Source organism: Cebidichthys violaceus, unplaced genomic scaffold, assembly GCF_023349555.1.
Source record: "Cebidichthys violaceus isolate CVI_PGR_0920_01 unplaced genomic scaffold, fCebVio1.0.p SCAF_185, whole genome shotgun sequence".
Lineage (NCBI taxonomy): Eukaryota > Metazoa > Chordata > Actinopteri > Perciformes > Stichaeidae > Cebidichthys > Cebidichthys violaceus.
Window position 1 is genome coordinate 121,836 of NW_027176356.1, and position 18,601 is coordinate 140,436.

General features: G+C 45.7%; 1 protein-coding gene across 1 annotated transcript in view; it reads left to right on the plus strand.

Annotated features, from left to right (window-relative positions):
* Positions 1–18,601, plus strand: part of LOC137874317 (A-kinase anchor protein 6-like) — a 98,393-nt gene that overhangs the window by 71,699 nt on the left and 8,093 nt on the right. Inside the window, exons 7-9 of the mRNA XM_068712952.1 lie at positions 7,395–7,478; positions 7,923–8,075; positions 15,305–18,307. Coding sequence (XP_068569053.1) covers positions 7,395–7,478; positions 7,923–8,075; positions 15,305–18,307 — 3,240 coding nt within the window. The remainder of the gene's footprint in view (positions 1–7,394; positions 7,479–7,922; positions 8,076–15,304; positions 18,308–18,601) is intronic.

An 18,601-nucleotide genomic window follows, 5' to 3' on the forward strand; every position in this document is an offset into this window, starting at 1 on the left:
GATGTTTTATTATTGCTTCTTCAGCCTCTTGGATGATTGGCCATCCTTCTAGATAACTAAGACTCCTGATACACATATTCAGGGGTTCAAGCCCCGCATATGACCATAATGAAAGGTCGATATTTTTAATAAAATCCCTACACCATGAGTCTGATTTACACGACTTTGTACAGACTTAAAACCTCACCAAGCAGTTTTGTTTCCCTGAACCTTAACTGAATTGAGAATAAAGTTTCCAAACAGTTTGTGCCCTTCACTGGTATTTTACTGGAGTTTCACTCCAAAAAACAGCCTTAAAATGTTGTGGAGGGAGGCTGCAGATTTGGTGCACCACCCTGTTTACAGTACGAGGACCCCTCGAGGCCCCTGGACCCCAGTTTGGGAATCCCTAGCCTTGAGGTTAGAGGACAAGGTTGCGAGTGAAAGATTTATGCTTCCAAACCCTGAAGGAAGTGATTTCTGAACACTCCTCCTGCTCAGTGACAAGGTGCTCTTGAACAAACCTCCAGAGGCAGGACTGCAGCTCTACTGTAACTTCTACTTATTTATGTTTGTTATACTATTCGGCCGGACAGGTAGAAGCAACTGGAACAAAGAAATTAAGAAGAAATCAAGAAGTTACCGCGAGATAGCGAGTGAAGGCTTGAGAGAGGAGAAGAGGAGTGCAGGAGAAGAAGACGTGAAATGTCAGACGAGGAGAGAGAGAGAGAGAAAGGAGGGAGAGATGGGGAAGAGTATTCAGACGACAAAGTTTGGTTAGCTGTAGGCGGTATTAGCGGCTGCAGAGGGAATATGTGTGTGGGAACAAATTGTCGACAGGAATTCATTAGGCTCGTTGTGCGATAACGAGTGCTTGTGGTTTTAATTGACTTAATCAACAAATAGAATTAATCAGAGATTTCTAATTAATGGTAATTGATTGAAATATCCACTGGGTCACTGAGCAAGCAGCCTAAATTCTCCTTCCCTCCCTCCCTCCCTCCCTCCCTCTCTCATTTCTCTCTCCTCACTTTACACTGTGTCCTTGTCCTCTTTCCTTCTCGTCCTTTTGAGTTGTTTTTCTTTTTCTGTCTTACTGTTTCCTCAGTCTTCGTCCTTGCTCCTGTCTTCCTCTATTTCTTTATTTTTTTATTTTAGTAATTTTTTTTCGTCCTTGCCTCTCTTTAGCTTTGAACAGAATTGTGTAAAAACAACTTTAAAAAGGCGGCATTAGTTGTGGCACGTTGTTTCTGCTGCAGGTGAGCCGGTGAATTTTGATCCAGGAAGTCCAGTTTTAGGAACAGATCCATGAGGTCATTTTTGTGCCTGAACTTAAGTGTAAAGGAAAATAGTTGCAAGAGATGTTTAATAATTGGCATTATACATCTTTTACACCGTGGTCAGCACCTCGCCAAAACTCAATCAAACCGAAACCATCACGGCTGCAGATCAGACTCTTTGATGAACCAGAAGAGCATTCAAGAGAGCGGAGACTTCGCAATGTCAACGAAAGCAAAAGATATTCCATGGATCAACCCCGGCATTCGGATCCACTGCAAACAGCTTCCTCTTCGGTTCATGCTCCACACACCCGTCCACCAAATTTAAAAGAGATCTGGCAAGTAGGTTTTTCAGCGGTGAACGACCAAACCAAAACGAAAACATCGGAATCAGAAACGGTTTATTGCCAGGTACGTTACACATACAAGGAATTTGGCTCTGTGATTGGTGCGTGACAATAAACAGTACGATAGTAAAAGACATCATTTTAAAATATACAATAAAATATGGTCAACAAACAAATAAAAGTACGTTAAAAACAAGTATATTATCAAAGTGTCAAGTGTATCACAATAGAGAATAGTTGTGCAAAGGGTGTGTATGGTTACTTCTGCCTACTTTTGTGTATTTTCATTTGTATTTTAGTTTGATTTATTGTATTAACGTTATTAGCAGACATTTCTTTCCTCTGTTGTGTTGACACTCCTGTAGTTGCTTTCACCAACTCAAAATTATAACTCAGAAGTGAAGTCAGTTGTATTTACACAGCGCCAAATCACAACAAAGGATTTGGCTCTGTGTAAATACATGAAGTTGTTGTTGAAACTGTGTTTTAAGTGAACATTTGAAATGCGACGATTAACTAAGTTCTGGCGCTGAAACGGTGTCTCTCTCTCTCCTTTCAAAGAGCTTTACTGTTCAAAAACACTGACATAGCAACCGCACTAACAACCTCCACTCTCCTCTATCCTCTCGTCCTCCCCCCCTGCCTGCCTTCCCTCTCTCCATCCCTCCCTCCATCCCTCTCTTCACGGCAGGTCTCGGTAATTAGATTGTGGAGATGAGGAGGTGGAGGAGAGTTAAGAGGATTTTGTTTTTAGGAGAGGGAGATTTAAGAGTGAGAGAGATAGTGGGAGAGAGGGAGAGAGATCAAGCTTGAGAGTGAGAGAGAAGGAGGAGAGAGAGAACGTGAAGGGGGGAATTAAAAGAAAGAGAAGAGCAGATCCTCTTCTCTTTGTTTATCCCGAGTCGGTCACCCCTTCCTGAAAAAGGATGTTGAGTGACAGATGGAGAAATGTATGGAGAGAGAGAGAGAGAGAGAGAGAGAACAAACCGGTAGATAAAGACGTCACTTTTTGTGTCTCCTGTTGGTCGACCTTGGACGTGAGAGACGTAGGACACAGAAGACAGAAGCAACATTACCTTCTGAGAGAAAACGGGTTCCCCATGGGGGTTCTCTGAGTTTCTTTGGTTCTTGTTTAGCGGCAGTAACTAGTGGCAGTTCAATGTGTTGAACCATCCATCCATTTTTTGCATGTGAGCTTTGGAACATCAGACGGCCGAAATTCAAAATCGACACAGTTGACTACTCGCCTCAAAAAGTCATGACGAATGTCGGACCGGTTAACCTTCCTTCGGACGACTGGACTCAAAGACATGAGCTGAGTCGCTCCACCCGGGTCTGTCTCGTTTCCAAGCGCCAGTTAGCGTCATAGATAGGCTAACGTTAGCGTTTAGCAGCCAGTAGCCAATCGGAGGCAGAGTAGGGGCGGATCGAGCAGCTGGGACCGATCGGGTACTGACAGTAACGTTAGCACAAAGGATAACCCTGTAACGTTAGCACAAAGCATAACCCGGTAACGTTAGCACAAAGGATAACCCGGTAACGTTAGCACAAAGGATAACCCGGTAACGTTAGCACAAAGGATAACCCGGTAACGTTAGCACAAAGGATAACCCGGTAACGTTAGCACAAAGGATAACCCGGTAACGTTAGCACAAAGGATAACCCAGTATCATAAAGCCCACCACCTGTTTCCTTTGTCTGGACAAAGACCGGAAGGTCTGAAAGGTCACCCCCCTCCTGGCGTCAAACTTTTACGCGCCCTAAACCAACCGCTTCATATCCAGCGTCGTGTTGCTGGAGGTCTCAGGTCAAAGAAGGGAGCAGAGCACCGACACATCATCTGCAGATCCCGTCCTGAGGCCACCATACTGGACACATTTGTCCCTTTTTTTTTTTTAGCATAAACCATTAAAAATTAAAAATGGAGAAGTTTTCTTGATCAGCATATTAAAAAGTTTTCACGCTCTGTTTTTAATTTCCCGTCTCTTTTGCGTTTTGTCTCTTTGTGTCTTTCTGTTGGTGTCCCCCTTTTATCTCCCGGTTTCTTTGTAACTCACTTTAATCTTCTGTTTCTCTCTTCACACTGCCCCTCCTCTTCCTCTCTCCGTCGACCTATATCACACTTGTTTTCTGGCTTTTTCTCTCCATCTCACCCCCTCCCTCCACATCCTCCGTCTCTTTCTCTGCAGCCACTCCACGGCTTTCCATGTATTTTGAAAGAAAAGCTTTTTAGCAAATATTTGTCCTACTGTGTCTGTAGAGCCCTCTGAGTCAATATGGGCCCAGCCAGCCTCGACCCGCCAGAGAGAGAGGGGGAGAGAGAGAGACAGAGAGAGAGAGAAAGAGAGAGAGAGAGAGAGAGAGAGAGAGAGAGAGAGAGAGAGAGAGAGAGAGAGAGAGAGAGGGATCAGTGCATAAAAACCAGCAGTGCAGAAACAATAGAGACTTAGGATTCTCTCTTTCTCCTCCGTCTGGAAATAAACTCTCAGGGAAAAGAATTTTGCTGTCTGAAGCTGACCAAACTGACATCACGACACTGATACTGATGATAAAATGATATTCATCAGTGTCTGGTCAATTCTACTGAAAACGCTTCTTAAAGAGAAAAATACGGGAAAAACACATGGAGGTAAATGAAAACTAAAATACAGACAGTAGAATCTCAGACGGAAGCCCCTTCACTCTGTTTTCTCATGTATTTCGTGTTTGCTTGAGGCCTAGTAAATGTTCTGAATGCATAAACTAATAAACTAATTCTTAAAACATTTGCAAAGATGAATATTTGGATATGTCAGAGTCAGAGTCTACTACCACCACTACTACTACTACTACTACTACTACTGCTACTGCTACTGCTACTACTACTACTACTACCCCTACTACTGCTACTACTGCTACTCCTACTACTACTGCTACTGCTACTGCTACTACTACTACTCCTACTCCTACTACTACTACTACTGCTACTGCTACTACTACTACTACTACCCCTACTACTACTGCTACTACTACTACTACTACTACCCCTACTACTGCTACTACTGCTACTGCAACTACTGCTACTACTACTACTACTGCAACTACTGCTACTGCTACTACTGCAACTACTGCTACTACTACTACTACTGCAACAACTGCTACTACTGCTACTACTGCTACTGCTACTACCCCTACTACTGCTACTACTGCTACTGCAACTACTGCTACTACTACTACTACTGCAACTACTGCTACTGCTACTACTGCAACTACTGCTACTACTACTACTACTGCAACAACTGCTACTGCTACTGCTACTACTGCAACTACTGCTACTACTGCAACTACTGCTACTACTACTACTACTGCAACAACTGCTACTGCTACTGCTACTACTGCTACTACTGCTACTGCTACTACCCCTACTACTGCTACTACTGCTACTGCAACTACTGCTACTACTACTACTACTGCAACTACTGCTACTGCTACTACTGCAACTACTGCTACTACTACTACTACTGCAACTACTGCTACTGCTACTACTGCAACTACTGCTACTACTACTACTACTGCAACAACTGCTACTGCTACTGCTACTACTGCAACTACTGCTACTACTACTACTACTACTGCTACTGCTACTACTGCAACTACTGCTACTACTACTACTACTGCAACAACTGCTACTGCTACTACTGCTACTACTACTATCGCCCTATTTAGCATACCACAGATCTCGTATGTCCCAAGACAAAGATACCAGGATGTTCTCCTCAGGCTGTTCTCCAGCATTTGTAGCTCTACCTACGAATAATAATACGCCTTTAATCTGTAGATATCTCTAAAAAACCCCATTTTGTTTGTTATCATGAACGAGAAAGTATAAAGATCGCTGAATCACAAGACGGGTGGATGTGTCCGTGGTTATTTCAGCCCAAACGAAGATCTTTTCCTCAACCTAACGAAGGTTGTTTTTTAGAGTTTCCTGTGAAGACGGAACTTTATTTTGAAAAGACCGTATTCATGTAACGAGCAGAAATCTAGACATGAGGAGTAGGATATCATACGAACCGTTGACCATCAGGTCGCTTTTTACAGTATGAAAGCCAGCCTGCTTTTGTGGCTATTCTACCCACAATCCTTTGCGCAGCGGATAAATGAGCAAGAGGGTCAAAGGTGTTGCGTTATCAACAAATCCTAAGTCCCAAACTAGTACGTACTTAGTGAGGGGAAGCTGCTGTATGAAGTAAAAAAGAAAAATAAAGCCACTTGGAACGCAGCTTAAGGTTCTCGCTCTGGACAGATTTCTCCAATTGGTTGATTATTACTCCAAACTGAGGAAGGAAATAAAGCATCCAATCACAGCCCTGCTGGTCAATTAATTTAGTTATGAAGGAAGCAAATAGCAGCTATTATTGATTACATGTTACAGTCATTCCATCTGAAATCAGATCAAACGTTTACCTGACTTCAGCTCGTATTTACAGTACAGCTATTTGTCAGGTCGACTTCCTGTTGTTGAAGCCGACTTTGTGGAGCAGATTTTAAGAGTTATGACCGTCTGAACACGCTGAATTATTGTCGATCCGGTTTAATTCATCTTCTGCCGCAGCTATTCGGCTGCAGAGCGAGTGTCACCGAGTCCTTTTTGTTGTCGTCGTCGAAGCCCTCCTCCTCCTCCTCCTCCTCCTCCTCTCCTTTTTAAACGTTACACCCACCTCCTCCTCCTGTTTGGAATAAATTCATCCGCAACCCTCACAAACGCTGAGCCCGGGACCTCGTGGTCCTCTTGATCCCGTCTGCTGTATTCTGCATCCTCATCTCCTGTTTAGACAACAGGCGAGCCGCAGATATGCTAAACTGAAGCGAGCGAGAACGAGGAGATGAAAGACAGAAGAGTTAGAGTGTGTGTGTGTGTGTGTGTGTGTGTGTGTGTGGGGGGGGGGGTAAAGAGAGAGAGAGTTAGAGAATCCCATTTCATTGTAATAGTGTTTAATATTTATTGGAAGAATGTAAAGAAAATGTAAAGGAAGTGCTTTTCAGCGAGCCGGTGGGATTAGCATAAATAGTTTTGTGGGCCCGGACGTGTCGGGTCCTCGCTGCAGAGGAGTAAGGCCGTCACACACTCGCTAATGCACGCATATGTTTGCACACACACACACACACACACACACACACACACACACACATGTGCACACGCCTGCATGAGAAACACGCAAACACACACACACACTCAGTCACTGACCTTTGGGTGTGGAAACTCATCAGCATATAGTGATTTATAATAGGCACTGCCAATCCTTGTGTTTCTTTTCCCTCCTTTTTATGCATTTATTAGACAGCCGCAAACAGGAGGGGGGGGGTCATTTATTTTATGCACTGTTACTGCTGATCACTGAATTTGACTTTATGCTCATTAGTTGTTGTGATTGACCTGAATGTAGAACTGAGGCGATGTCGAGCAGCGTGTTTGTCTCTTGTTGCTTTTTCACTTTAGTTTAAAAAGAGAGTTCTGCTTTATTACAGAACCATAACAATGTTTTACAAACCAAATGAATTGCTGCGTATTAATAATTTAAGAAACAGGAGCAGTCAGATGATGAGGTTTGGTAGTTGTTTCCAGTTTATCAAATCTCTTTAACTGGAACCTAAAGTGAAATGTTGTTACTGTCCCTCACTGCTGCTTCTGTTCACTACAGGGTGGAACACGTCACGTAGAGCTGACGTTCAGCTGGACCACTGTTGTGTTTCTATCTGAATTAAAGTCGTTTTTCGTTGACCTCTGCTCTTTGGTGTCACCCTCCAGTCTCTGTGTTCGGAGGTTCGAGCCCGACGCCGAGGAGTCGCCTCCGTTCTGAAACTCTGCCAGAAGCTTCTGCAACAGAGCCAGGTGGGTACAAATATCTATGTATATACATATATGTATATATATATGTATATATGTATATATATATATATATATATATATATATATACATATATATGTATATATGTATATATATATATATATGTATAAACCAGAGAAGAAGAATATAAACTCCCTGCAGAAGACACAGCAGGCAAACAGAGACATTTATTATTTTTACTCAATTTTCAAAATGTAATGATTTGCTTGATTTTTGCATTCAAGTTTGTCTAATTTTGTTTAAAATTGTATATATATATTTCCTTTATGATTATGATTTATGGAGAATAAGTGAATTAAACCTGATGAATCAGCGTAACCTTGAAGAGAGGAATTACATCGTTTAAATGTGATCATATGATTAGTGCGATAACTGCTATTATGAGTCTGACAAATAACTGTTTCTGCAATCCCCCACCTCCGGGACAGTCGGGCCCCATGGCGGAGGTGGGCCCAGAGGCGGAGCAGCACCGGGAGGCCCTGCAGCTGCTGTCAATCAACCTGGAGAGGAGGTGGGAGGCGATCGTGATGCAGGCGCTGCAGTGGCAGAACAGACTGAGGAGGGAGCTGGGAGAGAAGCAGGTTGGAGCGCGCTGACATTTACACTTTACATCCTTCATTCTGCACTGCAGGCAGTCGGCCGACGCACCGTTACACTCAGCGAGCATGTCAGCGCTTGATTTGATGCTAAGATGCGGCGTGAAAGACAGATGGTGCTGCGATTGAAGCCGTTTGCAGTCGTGGAGACGGCGTGGTGCTGTTTAGTGAAATGAGCCTCAAGTGCGAGGACAAAGCACGAACTTTGATACGACAGGAAACGGATCTTTGATCTATTTGTTCCCAAGAGGAAAGTGAGCGACAGAGTGAAGTCAATAAAGTTTTGGGGAACAGTTTGGTTGTGATTAGATAAGAAGCTGTTTCTACAGTGACATGTAGGGTGCAGTCGACAGGCAGGAGGAGCATTACTTCATGGTCTCTATGAGCTCCTGCTTTCATCACCTCACGAGTTGAACTGTTTGTAACTGTTTTCAATTGCTGACAAAGTCTCTTCTGACCTGTGGAGCTCCTCAAGGGTCAGTCCTTGCTTCTGTCCTCTACCTGCTCCCTTTAGGACACATCATCCATTGGTTTGCTGCGTCTCTTATCGTTGCTATGCAGATGACATCCATGTTTATGTAGAATTGAATTCTTCTCAGTCAGACCTTTGCTTTAGTACCAGGAGGAAACCTCCGGTTCTACCGAGTGAAGTCAAAAGCTTCATGTGTTAAAGCTGCATCCTCTCTAGTGTCCACCAGGGGGCGACTCCTCTGGTTGTATAGAAGTCTAGTCTAAAATGACTCTACTTCTCTCTTGATTTATTCCCTCAGTAAACATTGTAAACATGAGTTTATGGTCTCAATCTCTAGTTTACAGTCTTCTTCAATACAGCATGATGTTCATTTAGTACATTATGCTCCATTTAGAGTCACACACACCATAAAGCACGGGATGCTTTAGGGGCGGGGCTACACACTGATTGACAGGTTTCTACCAGCGCCGTATACGGCGTCTCTACGTCACTCCTCCTCAGTCCAGATGTGGTCACTTCCTGTCAAGATGGAGATGGCCAACACGCCACAAACCAACGGGTGATCTCACGACGACTACCTCCACTTCTAACATACTCGTATATTACTCGTATAGATTCGTACTTTGTGCTTGGCTACTGACTAAAACTTGGTTTCCAGAAAGCTAAGACTTTTATTCCCAGTTAACTTTTTGTAACTTGTTTAACTCTTTGTAGGCGCATCTTATTATCTGTGTAACGCACCCTTTAAATAGCATTAATGATCAAAAAGGGCTCATCACCTGGGATGATAAATGTTGAGTATTCCCGTTAATAAAAGAAGTGTCAGTAGCAGCCTGGTGGTGGTCACCATGAGTACCTCAACAACACGGTGACGCTCTGGCCTGTGGTTGTCTTGATGAGATGGATCAATGGACTGCCGCTCTGCCGCTGCCCGTCTTTATTTAGACTTTTAAAAGTCTACAGAGGCTGAAGCTTCGTACGACGGCTTCATTATCAGCGAGACGGCGATAGAAACTAATCTGTTAGTCCTCCGGTGCGATCAGCGTCACGGAACCAATGTGTGTGTTTCCTTCTCTGCTAAAGAAGCTCTGCAAAAATGAGATCTTTTTTTTTTAACACTTTTGACAGTTTGCATATCAGAACGCCACGCGTGTCCGCCGCCATGACGACGCCTCGCCAAACGGTTTGTCTCATTAGAAAAAACAAATGACATAAAAAGCCTTCAGCCAACGAACCGCTTCAGGTTCCACGTCTCGCTGCTGGACGACGAACAGGACCGAACGCTGAGCGGGTCTAGAGATGACGGGGGACGCTTGGGTCGGACGAGAGAGAGAGAGAGAGAGAGAGAGAGAGAGAGAGAGAGAGAGAGAGAGAGAGAGAGAGAGAGAGAGAGAGAGAGCTGAGTGCTTTATCCAGCTATGTGAGCTGCAGCAGAATGGAGCTGTTATGGATTTCTAATAGTGATGAATATGGTTCTGTAGAGTCAGGAGGAGTGCATTTGAATGGAAGGTCAATTGTTTTGCAGAGACACACACACACACACACACACACACACACACACACACAGACAGACACACTTATGTAAGAACAAAAAGCTGAAAGCAGGTGCACAAACACACGGTGACGTAAATACGTATATATACTGTTACATAAATGCATGAAGGGACACGTGTCGTGTGCATTTGAGAGCTCACACACACACACACACACACACACACACACACACACACACACACACACTAGCACGGTTTATTGATTGCCAGCGATTAATTGACGGATAGCGATGTGTTAAGAGCTCAGGAGGGAGGAGGGAGGGTAGAGACTAGTGGAACATATTCTGATTCAAAGCCAGACGACATCTCACAACCTCAGGCTGTGGTTTGAGGTTCAAGTCCAGATCATGAGTTGTCTTTCCCCTTAATTGTGACGTAGAATTTATTAACAGGTGGAGCTCCTGCGACGGTGTTTTGACGCCACTTTTTGTCATTTAGCGGGTTTTTTTGGGGCGTTTTTTGAAGGTTGGTGTAACACTTAGCAGAACAAGCAGAAGCAACGATGTGTTGGTGTTGTTGTTTCTTAGTGTCTGTGGTAGTCGTTAGCTGCTGCTTTGATGCTGTTACTTTAGCAGAGATGAATAAAGTTGCGTTGAATTAAATTGAGTCAAAAAAGCATCAAAGAGCCTTTGAGCTGGATGAGTTGTGGCTCGTTTATGAATGTTGGAATTTAGTGAGAATCACTCTAATTCTGCTGAGACTCTCTCTCGCTCTCTCTCTCTCTCTCTCTATATATATATATATATAGATATATATATATATACACACACACACACACACACACACACACACACACATTGTAGAGGAGGAGAAGACAAATAACAGAGGCCAGACACTCTGACCTCGCTGCCTGACTGGAGAGTAATTTCACTTCTGCTGGAGATGGGAGAGGAATAAAAAGAAAGAGAGAGAGAGAGAGAGAGAGAGAGAGAGAGAGAGAGAGAGAGAGAGAGAGAGAGAGAGAGAGAGAGAGAGAGGCATATATCTGGCTGGTTTAGTTTATAAATGAACACTTCTGCTCAGTGATAAAACGATTGTCCTCTCCTGTTGCTGTGTGAGTGTGTGTGTGTGTGTGTGTTTGAGAGAGTGTTTGTGTAAATGAGTCTGCTTGCTTTCCTACAAATGGCTGCTGCTGTGCACATTTCAACATGCTGATATGTGTAATTGTTTCTGTGAGACTGTCTGTGTGTGTGTGTGTGTGTGTGTGTGTGTGTGTGTGTGTTTGTGTCTCTGTGTGTGTGTGTGTGTGTGTGTGTGTGTGTGTGTGTGTGTGTGTGCGTACGTGCGTGCGTGTGTGTGTGTGTGTGTGTGATGACGACTGGTGTTCATCTGCTGCGTTACTTGTCTGTCTTTTAGTTTCTTCAGAAAAATAGTTTTAATCATTTAATGAAAACCTGAAACATTCTCTGGTTCCAGCTTCTCAAATATTCCTGTTTTATATCTTTGACTCTTTAAAGTTTCTCTCAACGATACTCAGAGTATTAATACATCATCAAACAAGTACTGTTTATGTAAAGACATAGGACTCAAGGACTCAAGGACTCAAGGATCATTTATTGTCATGAAGCAACACAGGGATGCTAAAGGAAATGCGGTTGTAGCCACGCAAGAAAAACACGACAAAATAAAAACAGTAGAGCATTCCTATCGTGCATCTTTTGAATTTGAATCAGCAGGAATGTAAACAGTGGATATCAATATAATAATATAGATGAATATAGTATATAGTAACGTCTACATGAGCAGAGAATGAAGTCAGTCTTCCTCTGTGAGCCTCGCGTGTGACAGCATCGTCGTTTGCTGTAGTTTGCACTCTCAGCCCTGTTAGCGCCGTTAGCTTCTAGCACAGTTAGCTGTTAGCGCCGTTAGCAGCTAGCGCCGTTAACTGTTAGCGCCATTAGCTGTTAGCGCCGTTAGCTGCTAGCCACTGGCTCAGTCGTCGCCATGTTGAGAGCCGTGTGGAGGCCATCGATGTGCTCTGATATTCACATTTAGCACTAGTTGGACAGATTGAACTCTAGCTTGTCATTTCTTTATTTTAACTGAAGAAAACTCCACATCCACTGCAAAAAAACATCTTCTGTTGTTGCAAAGAGTGTGATGAGAAGATCAGTAAGACATGAGAGTCTTATGATGTGAAGTGTTCAATGAACGGATCAGTATCAGACCAGACTATCACACGAGATCCTCCAGGTTGACCTCCATCATGGTCTCTCGGTTTATTTTGAACGTTTCCTCCCCTTCTTGTCCCACATGCGTAAACTCTCCATGAAGCAGATGAAGGATACTGTTTTGTCTTTGATTCGATGTAAATGAGTCCAAATTAAATCTGGGGTGTTGCGGGGGATGTAGTTACGCCCAGAATACCTGTTAAGTCAAACGTAATATATGGAAATTATATTTTAGAACACTTTCCACGCGATTATGAAATATATATTTCGAGCCGGAGTTTATGAGCAACATATGGGAGGGTTTTTCATTCACCGTTTTTGCAATTACATTCAAAGCAGCCTGTCTGCTCCTCCACTCTGCATGGAGGGGTGATTTATCTGTGCGCTTCTATTCATTTGGAATCGGAGCGGTGACGCCGGGCTCCCTCAGCACTCTGACAAGCGGTGCAGCGTAGAGCCGGCAGAGACCCGAGCAGCGGCGGCGGCGGCAGCAGCAGCAGCAGCAGCTCCTGGAGGAGCACGGGCACATGAATAATCACCCAGACACTGCTAGATGGCTCCGCTCTCCTTGGGCCTTCCAGCAGATGCTATGCTAACAAATGGGAGCAGTCAAACCAGAGCTAATGGGAAAAAAAAGTTTCCTGTTTTCAAAAAAACCCACACTGCACAGGTCCCATCGCCCTGCACTCAAAACACCAACACACACACACACACACACACACGCCGAAACACCACACTCTGGATTGTATTTGTCATGCAGAGCAGCTATTTGTGAGGCAGACTGACATGATGACAAGACTCTAAGAAGAGAGTCATCATGAATTTGAACTTTAGACAGGTCAGGTCTAGATCTGTACGAGCAAGAAACACAAAACAACACAGTGTCGTCTTTTAGTTTGGGACGACGTTAAGTTAAAACCGAACGTTAGGTATATTATGTATATATATATATATATATATATATATATATATATATATATATATATATGGAGGTATTCAGATTCTATTCATTATTGTATATCCAGTTAATAAGCTACAACACTGGGAGTCCATTTAATAGACTTCCCCCACAACTTCAGTTCTTTGACATTATGTGTGTTGGTGCTCAGCACTCTGATGAAAACTCCATCCTAACAAGTCATTTAGGCAGTTATTGAGTCCTCAATCGATACGTTAAAAAAAAAAAAAAAAAATTCCCTGGAAGCCAGTTCAATCTTCCTGATACTGCTGGAGCGATCTGTCTAATGATGTCTCGTTTCACGTCACTGACAGTGATCGCTCGGAAACTGTTCAGATGGAAGCTGTAATGTAATTTAAAATCCAACTGTGTCTTTTAAAAGGAGAGCGGCTCTCTATTATCATTTAAAGTGAAAGAGATGTTTTATTTTGTGCGTATCAAACACCGGGGGGAGGATGGGTCGTGTGTCTTGTTTTTGGCACCGAACTCTTTAAAAAAGACGTGTAGAAGAATCCTCCGTCCTCGAGCGCCGCCTCGTCTCGGGCCTCCGTTTATAAAACAACGCTGACACCCCGACACGTTCTGTGATCATTTAAAGAGTAACAAAAAAAAAAAAAAAAAAAATCAGCCCACCCCCAAAAAAAAGCAATTGCTCATAAATCTCAACACAAATTATTCCGCTCTGGAACAAAGCGATGAATTATTCAAAAACGACTTCTGAGAGAGAAAGAGCACGACGCTGAAAAAGCTCCAAAGTAAATACGTAATCAAAAGCCTTCAGAAAGCTCGGCTGTCTAAAAATATGCTTAGACAGGAATTCTTCCCTTCCACAGACATAATTATACAAATTGCTCCGCGTCTCGTTAACAAGAGAGGGGGGTAATTCGTATTAGCCATTCATAGCCTATTAATCTAATAAACTAGTTGGCTCTGTGTGTGTGTGTGTGTGTGTGTGTGTGTGTGTGTGTGTGTGTGTGTGTGTGTGTGTGTGTGCAGATATGTGTCTGTGTAATGAATTTCTATTAGATTTGTGTTTATTCCCCTTGTGCTGATAAGGGAGATGGGGGTAATGACTGAACTGGGTTTTTGCCACTGCAGACGCATTCAAAAACAAATTCAGCGCTGAGGGGAGAGAGGCTATCAATCAGCCTAATCCAATCAAATCGAGTATTTGATGACCCACGAAAACCTTGTTTATAATTTATATCTGTAATTCATCTCATTTTGATAATTTCATAACAGCTTACAGCCGAATTGCCGACATTTCTTTTGCGACCCCAGACGGAGGAGGGAGGCGACTCCTTGGTGTCTGGTGGCCACAGTGGCTTCGAAAACACATCGGGGAATAAGCGTAAAGCGATGTTTAGTCGCCCAGGCGAAGAGGCAGCGCTGTCGAAGACGGCAGAGCGGACATATTTACCAGCGGTGGTAATTCAACAACACAGACTCAAGCAACAAGCCGGGGGGTTATTCCTCCGTAAACTGTTGGTCCAGATGCTCCTGATGCTTTGGAGACGCAGAGTTTGTGCAGGACTTAGTGGCATTGAGACTGTGTATTACTGTATATTGAGATTTACAAGAAGTTGTTTCACCGCATTGTCGTTGAATCTCTGTTCTCTTATTTACCTGGACGCAGAGGGGTAAACTAGGATTAATCCTCTCATCTCATTCCTAGAAAAAGAGAACGAAAGGAAAGACATTCTCTCTTCTTATTTCCTTAAAAGCTGATCATTTGGAGATAGATGCCTTTAAGTACATCAAGCTCACATACAGTACAACAGTGTTTGTAATATAAAGTTAAATGTACTGTATTTTTAATCAGTCATGACTCGTGATGCTCGTTCTTTGCTGCAGTAGTAACCCTGTTTATTCACAGTGCCCTTGATTGTTGCCTTTTTAAGATGTTTTGACACCATAAGAAAGAAAAGAGGTTCGACATGCAGCCGGGTTGAGGTCGGTGGTTCGATCCCGGGCACGGCTCGCATATCAAAGTGTCCTTGAGTCAGCAGGATTCTTTTCTATCCTTTCTCAACAATCTCTTTCTTCCCTTTTGTCTGCAGGTTCCTGGGAGCGTTCTGGAACCGGGTCTAGTCGACCTCCACCAGATCAGCCCGGTCCCGGCCGGTCCGGTGGCGGCGGCGCCAGACGACTCCTGGGAATGGGACGAAACCGATATGACAATCACCGAGCTCGAGCCACAAGAAGCACCAGAGCCCGACCTCATGCACAACCTCCACTCAGAGCCAAATCTGCCTTCGGACGGCATCGGGAATCGACCCGATGGGATTCGTACTGGTGACCCAGCCGGTCCTGAGATGTCGTGCCATATGAGGGCCGGATCCTCCTCAGAGATTTGGCCCAATGTGATCTCCCAAACTCTTCCTCCGAGCAACAATAACGTCTACCAGGTGTACAGCCTCCATACTGTGGAGTTATACAGGCAGCCTCAGTTTCCTCACGCTTCCTCCTCGCTGCACAAATCCAAATTGGGAACGCGGAAACAGCAGCTCCTGCTAAAGAGCCTGAGTAAGGACTCCTCGTTCTCCTCCATTGAATCCCTCCCGGACCTCCTGGGAGGTTTGATGTCAAACACAGAATACAGCAGAATCGTTGGACACCGGGACGGGGAGAGTGAGAGCGGCAGAGGAAGCGGCCATTCGGCGAGCAGCAGGCGGTCAGAGAGCGAGAGCGGGATTGTTAGTGACACGGGGGACACGGAGACGACGACTACAAACTCTGAAGTCCAGGGAGAGGAAGAGGATCAGGGGGAAGAGGACGAAGAGGAGGAAAAGAATCAGAGGAAGTTAGAAACAGTTGAAGGGACTCATGTGGCTCCACACAAAGGCAACGTCACAAAGTCCAGCCAAAGAACCAAGAAAGAGGAGAGTATAAAGGACAAAGGAAAGAGAAGGGAGGAAAGCAGAAGAAACAGAGAGGAGGAGAAAAGGAGGAGGCACAGGAGGGGAGGAGGTGAGGCGGTTGAGATCCTTATTAACGGGCGAGGAATCCTGACTCCCGCCGACTCCGACTCTGACTTTGAGGTGGGAGGATTCGGCCTAGACTCCTCTAAGCCCTTTAGGTCCCGCAGTGACTACACGGAGGTCAAAGTAGACCCGTTTAGTGGTTTGGCGACTCCTCCTGTTCTTGGCCACCGGGCGTCCAGCCCCGGATTCTCTCAGGGCTCCTCCTTGGAGTCCCTCCTGGCTCTGGGCGTAGAGTTATTCCCCTCCAAAGACCAGCTGCATCGTAGCGCCTCTCTGGAGAGCTGCCTGGTCCCGTGTCGTAGCGCCGAAGAGACTGGAGGCAGCCTGGCCAGCCTTGGGGAGCTGGACCTGGGGCTGAGCAGAGACCTGGACGGAGGTGATCCAAGAAGGAACAATGAAAGCGCACTAGGAGAACCGACCTCTGGGGAGCTCAGTCGGAGAACTCTCGACCTCCTGAAACGCCTGGAGAACATCCAGAGTCCTCTGGCGGCAAAAATGACCCGCAGTGTTTCTGACATGACGCTTCGGAGTGGCTCCCTGCAGCAGAGCAGAATCCCTGCCTCGCCGTCTCTCGGTGGTCGCCACGCCCCCCTCTCCGGGATGTCGGGCTCCTCGCGGAAAGGACCGCCGTCCCTGATCAACGAGAGTTCGGCAACGGCGTCGCTGACAGAGCTGAGTAGCACCGAGGACTCGTCTCTGGGGTCTGAAGACTTCGCGATGCTCCAAAATCAACGCCACCTCCTCCTGGATCCCGCCGCTGCGTCGTCCAACGCCAACTCAAGCTCCTGCAGGAAACGCTGCCACGGAAACAGCCGAGGAGGGCATGGCATGGATGAGGCAGATGCGGCGAGTTTGAGCCTGCTGGTGAACGTCTCCTGCACGTCGGCGTGCACGGATGAAGACGAGGACGACAGCGACCTCCTGTCCTCCTCCACACTCACGCTCACTGAGGAGGAGCTCGGCGTGCGGGACGGAGAGGACGAAGACGGGGAGAGGTTGAGCGGCGCCTCCTCCGGTAACGATGAGGACGATGACGAAGAGGAGATGGAGGGGTCTTACGTCCTGGGGCTGGAGTACATGAAGAGGGAGCTGCAGAGTTGGATCCGATCTCCTCGCACCTCGTCTTCCTCCTCCTCTAAAACAGAGGCGGTCCTCCGGGACGAGCTGCAGTGTGGGACCAACCTGTCCTCCGCCTTCACCTCCTCCTCTCCCCGCTTTCAAAACCGCCCAAAATTAACAGAAACCGACACCAATAGCGGCAACAACAAAACCAAAATAGACAACAAGGAACGGGAAGAAGAGGAGGAGAACCGGAGGAACGCAACGAGAAGCTACATCAGCCAGTTTGTGGACGACGTGGAGAACGGGAACGTGGACCAGAGCTGTTTGAGGGGGAAAGACGAGGATGACGAACTCCTCCGAGAGGAGTCAAGCGTGTTCACAAAGAAAGGAGAGTCGCTGAGGGAGTCCTACATGTTCTCCAAAACAGCAGAGTCAGCTCAGGACGTCGGCGACTCGATAGTGAAAACTATCGAGTCAAACTCGACGAAGCAGCTTCCTCCGTCGGCGTCCTGCGAGCTCCTCCCCTTCCTGTCCACACGTGCGTCCTCTTTGGTGGGACAGCTGAGAGGGGAGCTGCCCTGCCACAGCTCCTCCCTCCCCTCACCTCCGTCCCTCTCGCCCGTCGAGGACTGCAGATCCCACGATGCCTCGCGCAACGACAACAACAACAGCAGGCCGGCAGCCGGGGGACGGAAGGCCATCACCAGCCAGGAGAAGTTCAAGTTCTCGTCTTTTGTGACGGAGGAGACGAGGAGGGAAGTCAGGGACAAAAAATCATCCTTGCCTCCCAAAAAACGGCACAATTCTCACCCCTCCTGCTGCGGCCACCTTCCCTCGCCCTCCTCCCTCCGTCCACGCGGCGACGACAAGAAGGAGAATGTGCACGACTTTGTCATGGAGATCATTGACATGACCTCGCTTGCACTGAAGAGCAAAGAGAATCAGACCGAAGAGCCGAACCAGACCGACTCCACGCCGGACCAAGTTCCTGCATCACTAGCACAGATCAGAGACAAGGTACACAACGAATCAAATAAAACACATGCAGAACCGTAATCAAACAGAAGTTAAAATAACAGTTCAGTTGATAGTTATTGGGTACTTTTGTCCCGTTTGCCCTCACGTACGCCATACATTTTGAGGGCAAAAGTTGTCTTTGCTCACTGAGTTGGAGTACTTCAATAAATCGCATCACAGATCAGAACTCTTAGAATGTAATTTCTTCAGTGTTTCTTCGCAAGTGAAGTCATCTGGAAGCCAATCAAAAAGAAATCGGGCAGAAAACTTTGCTCCTCTTGTAAAAGTGTAAAG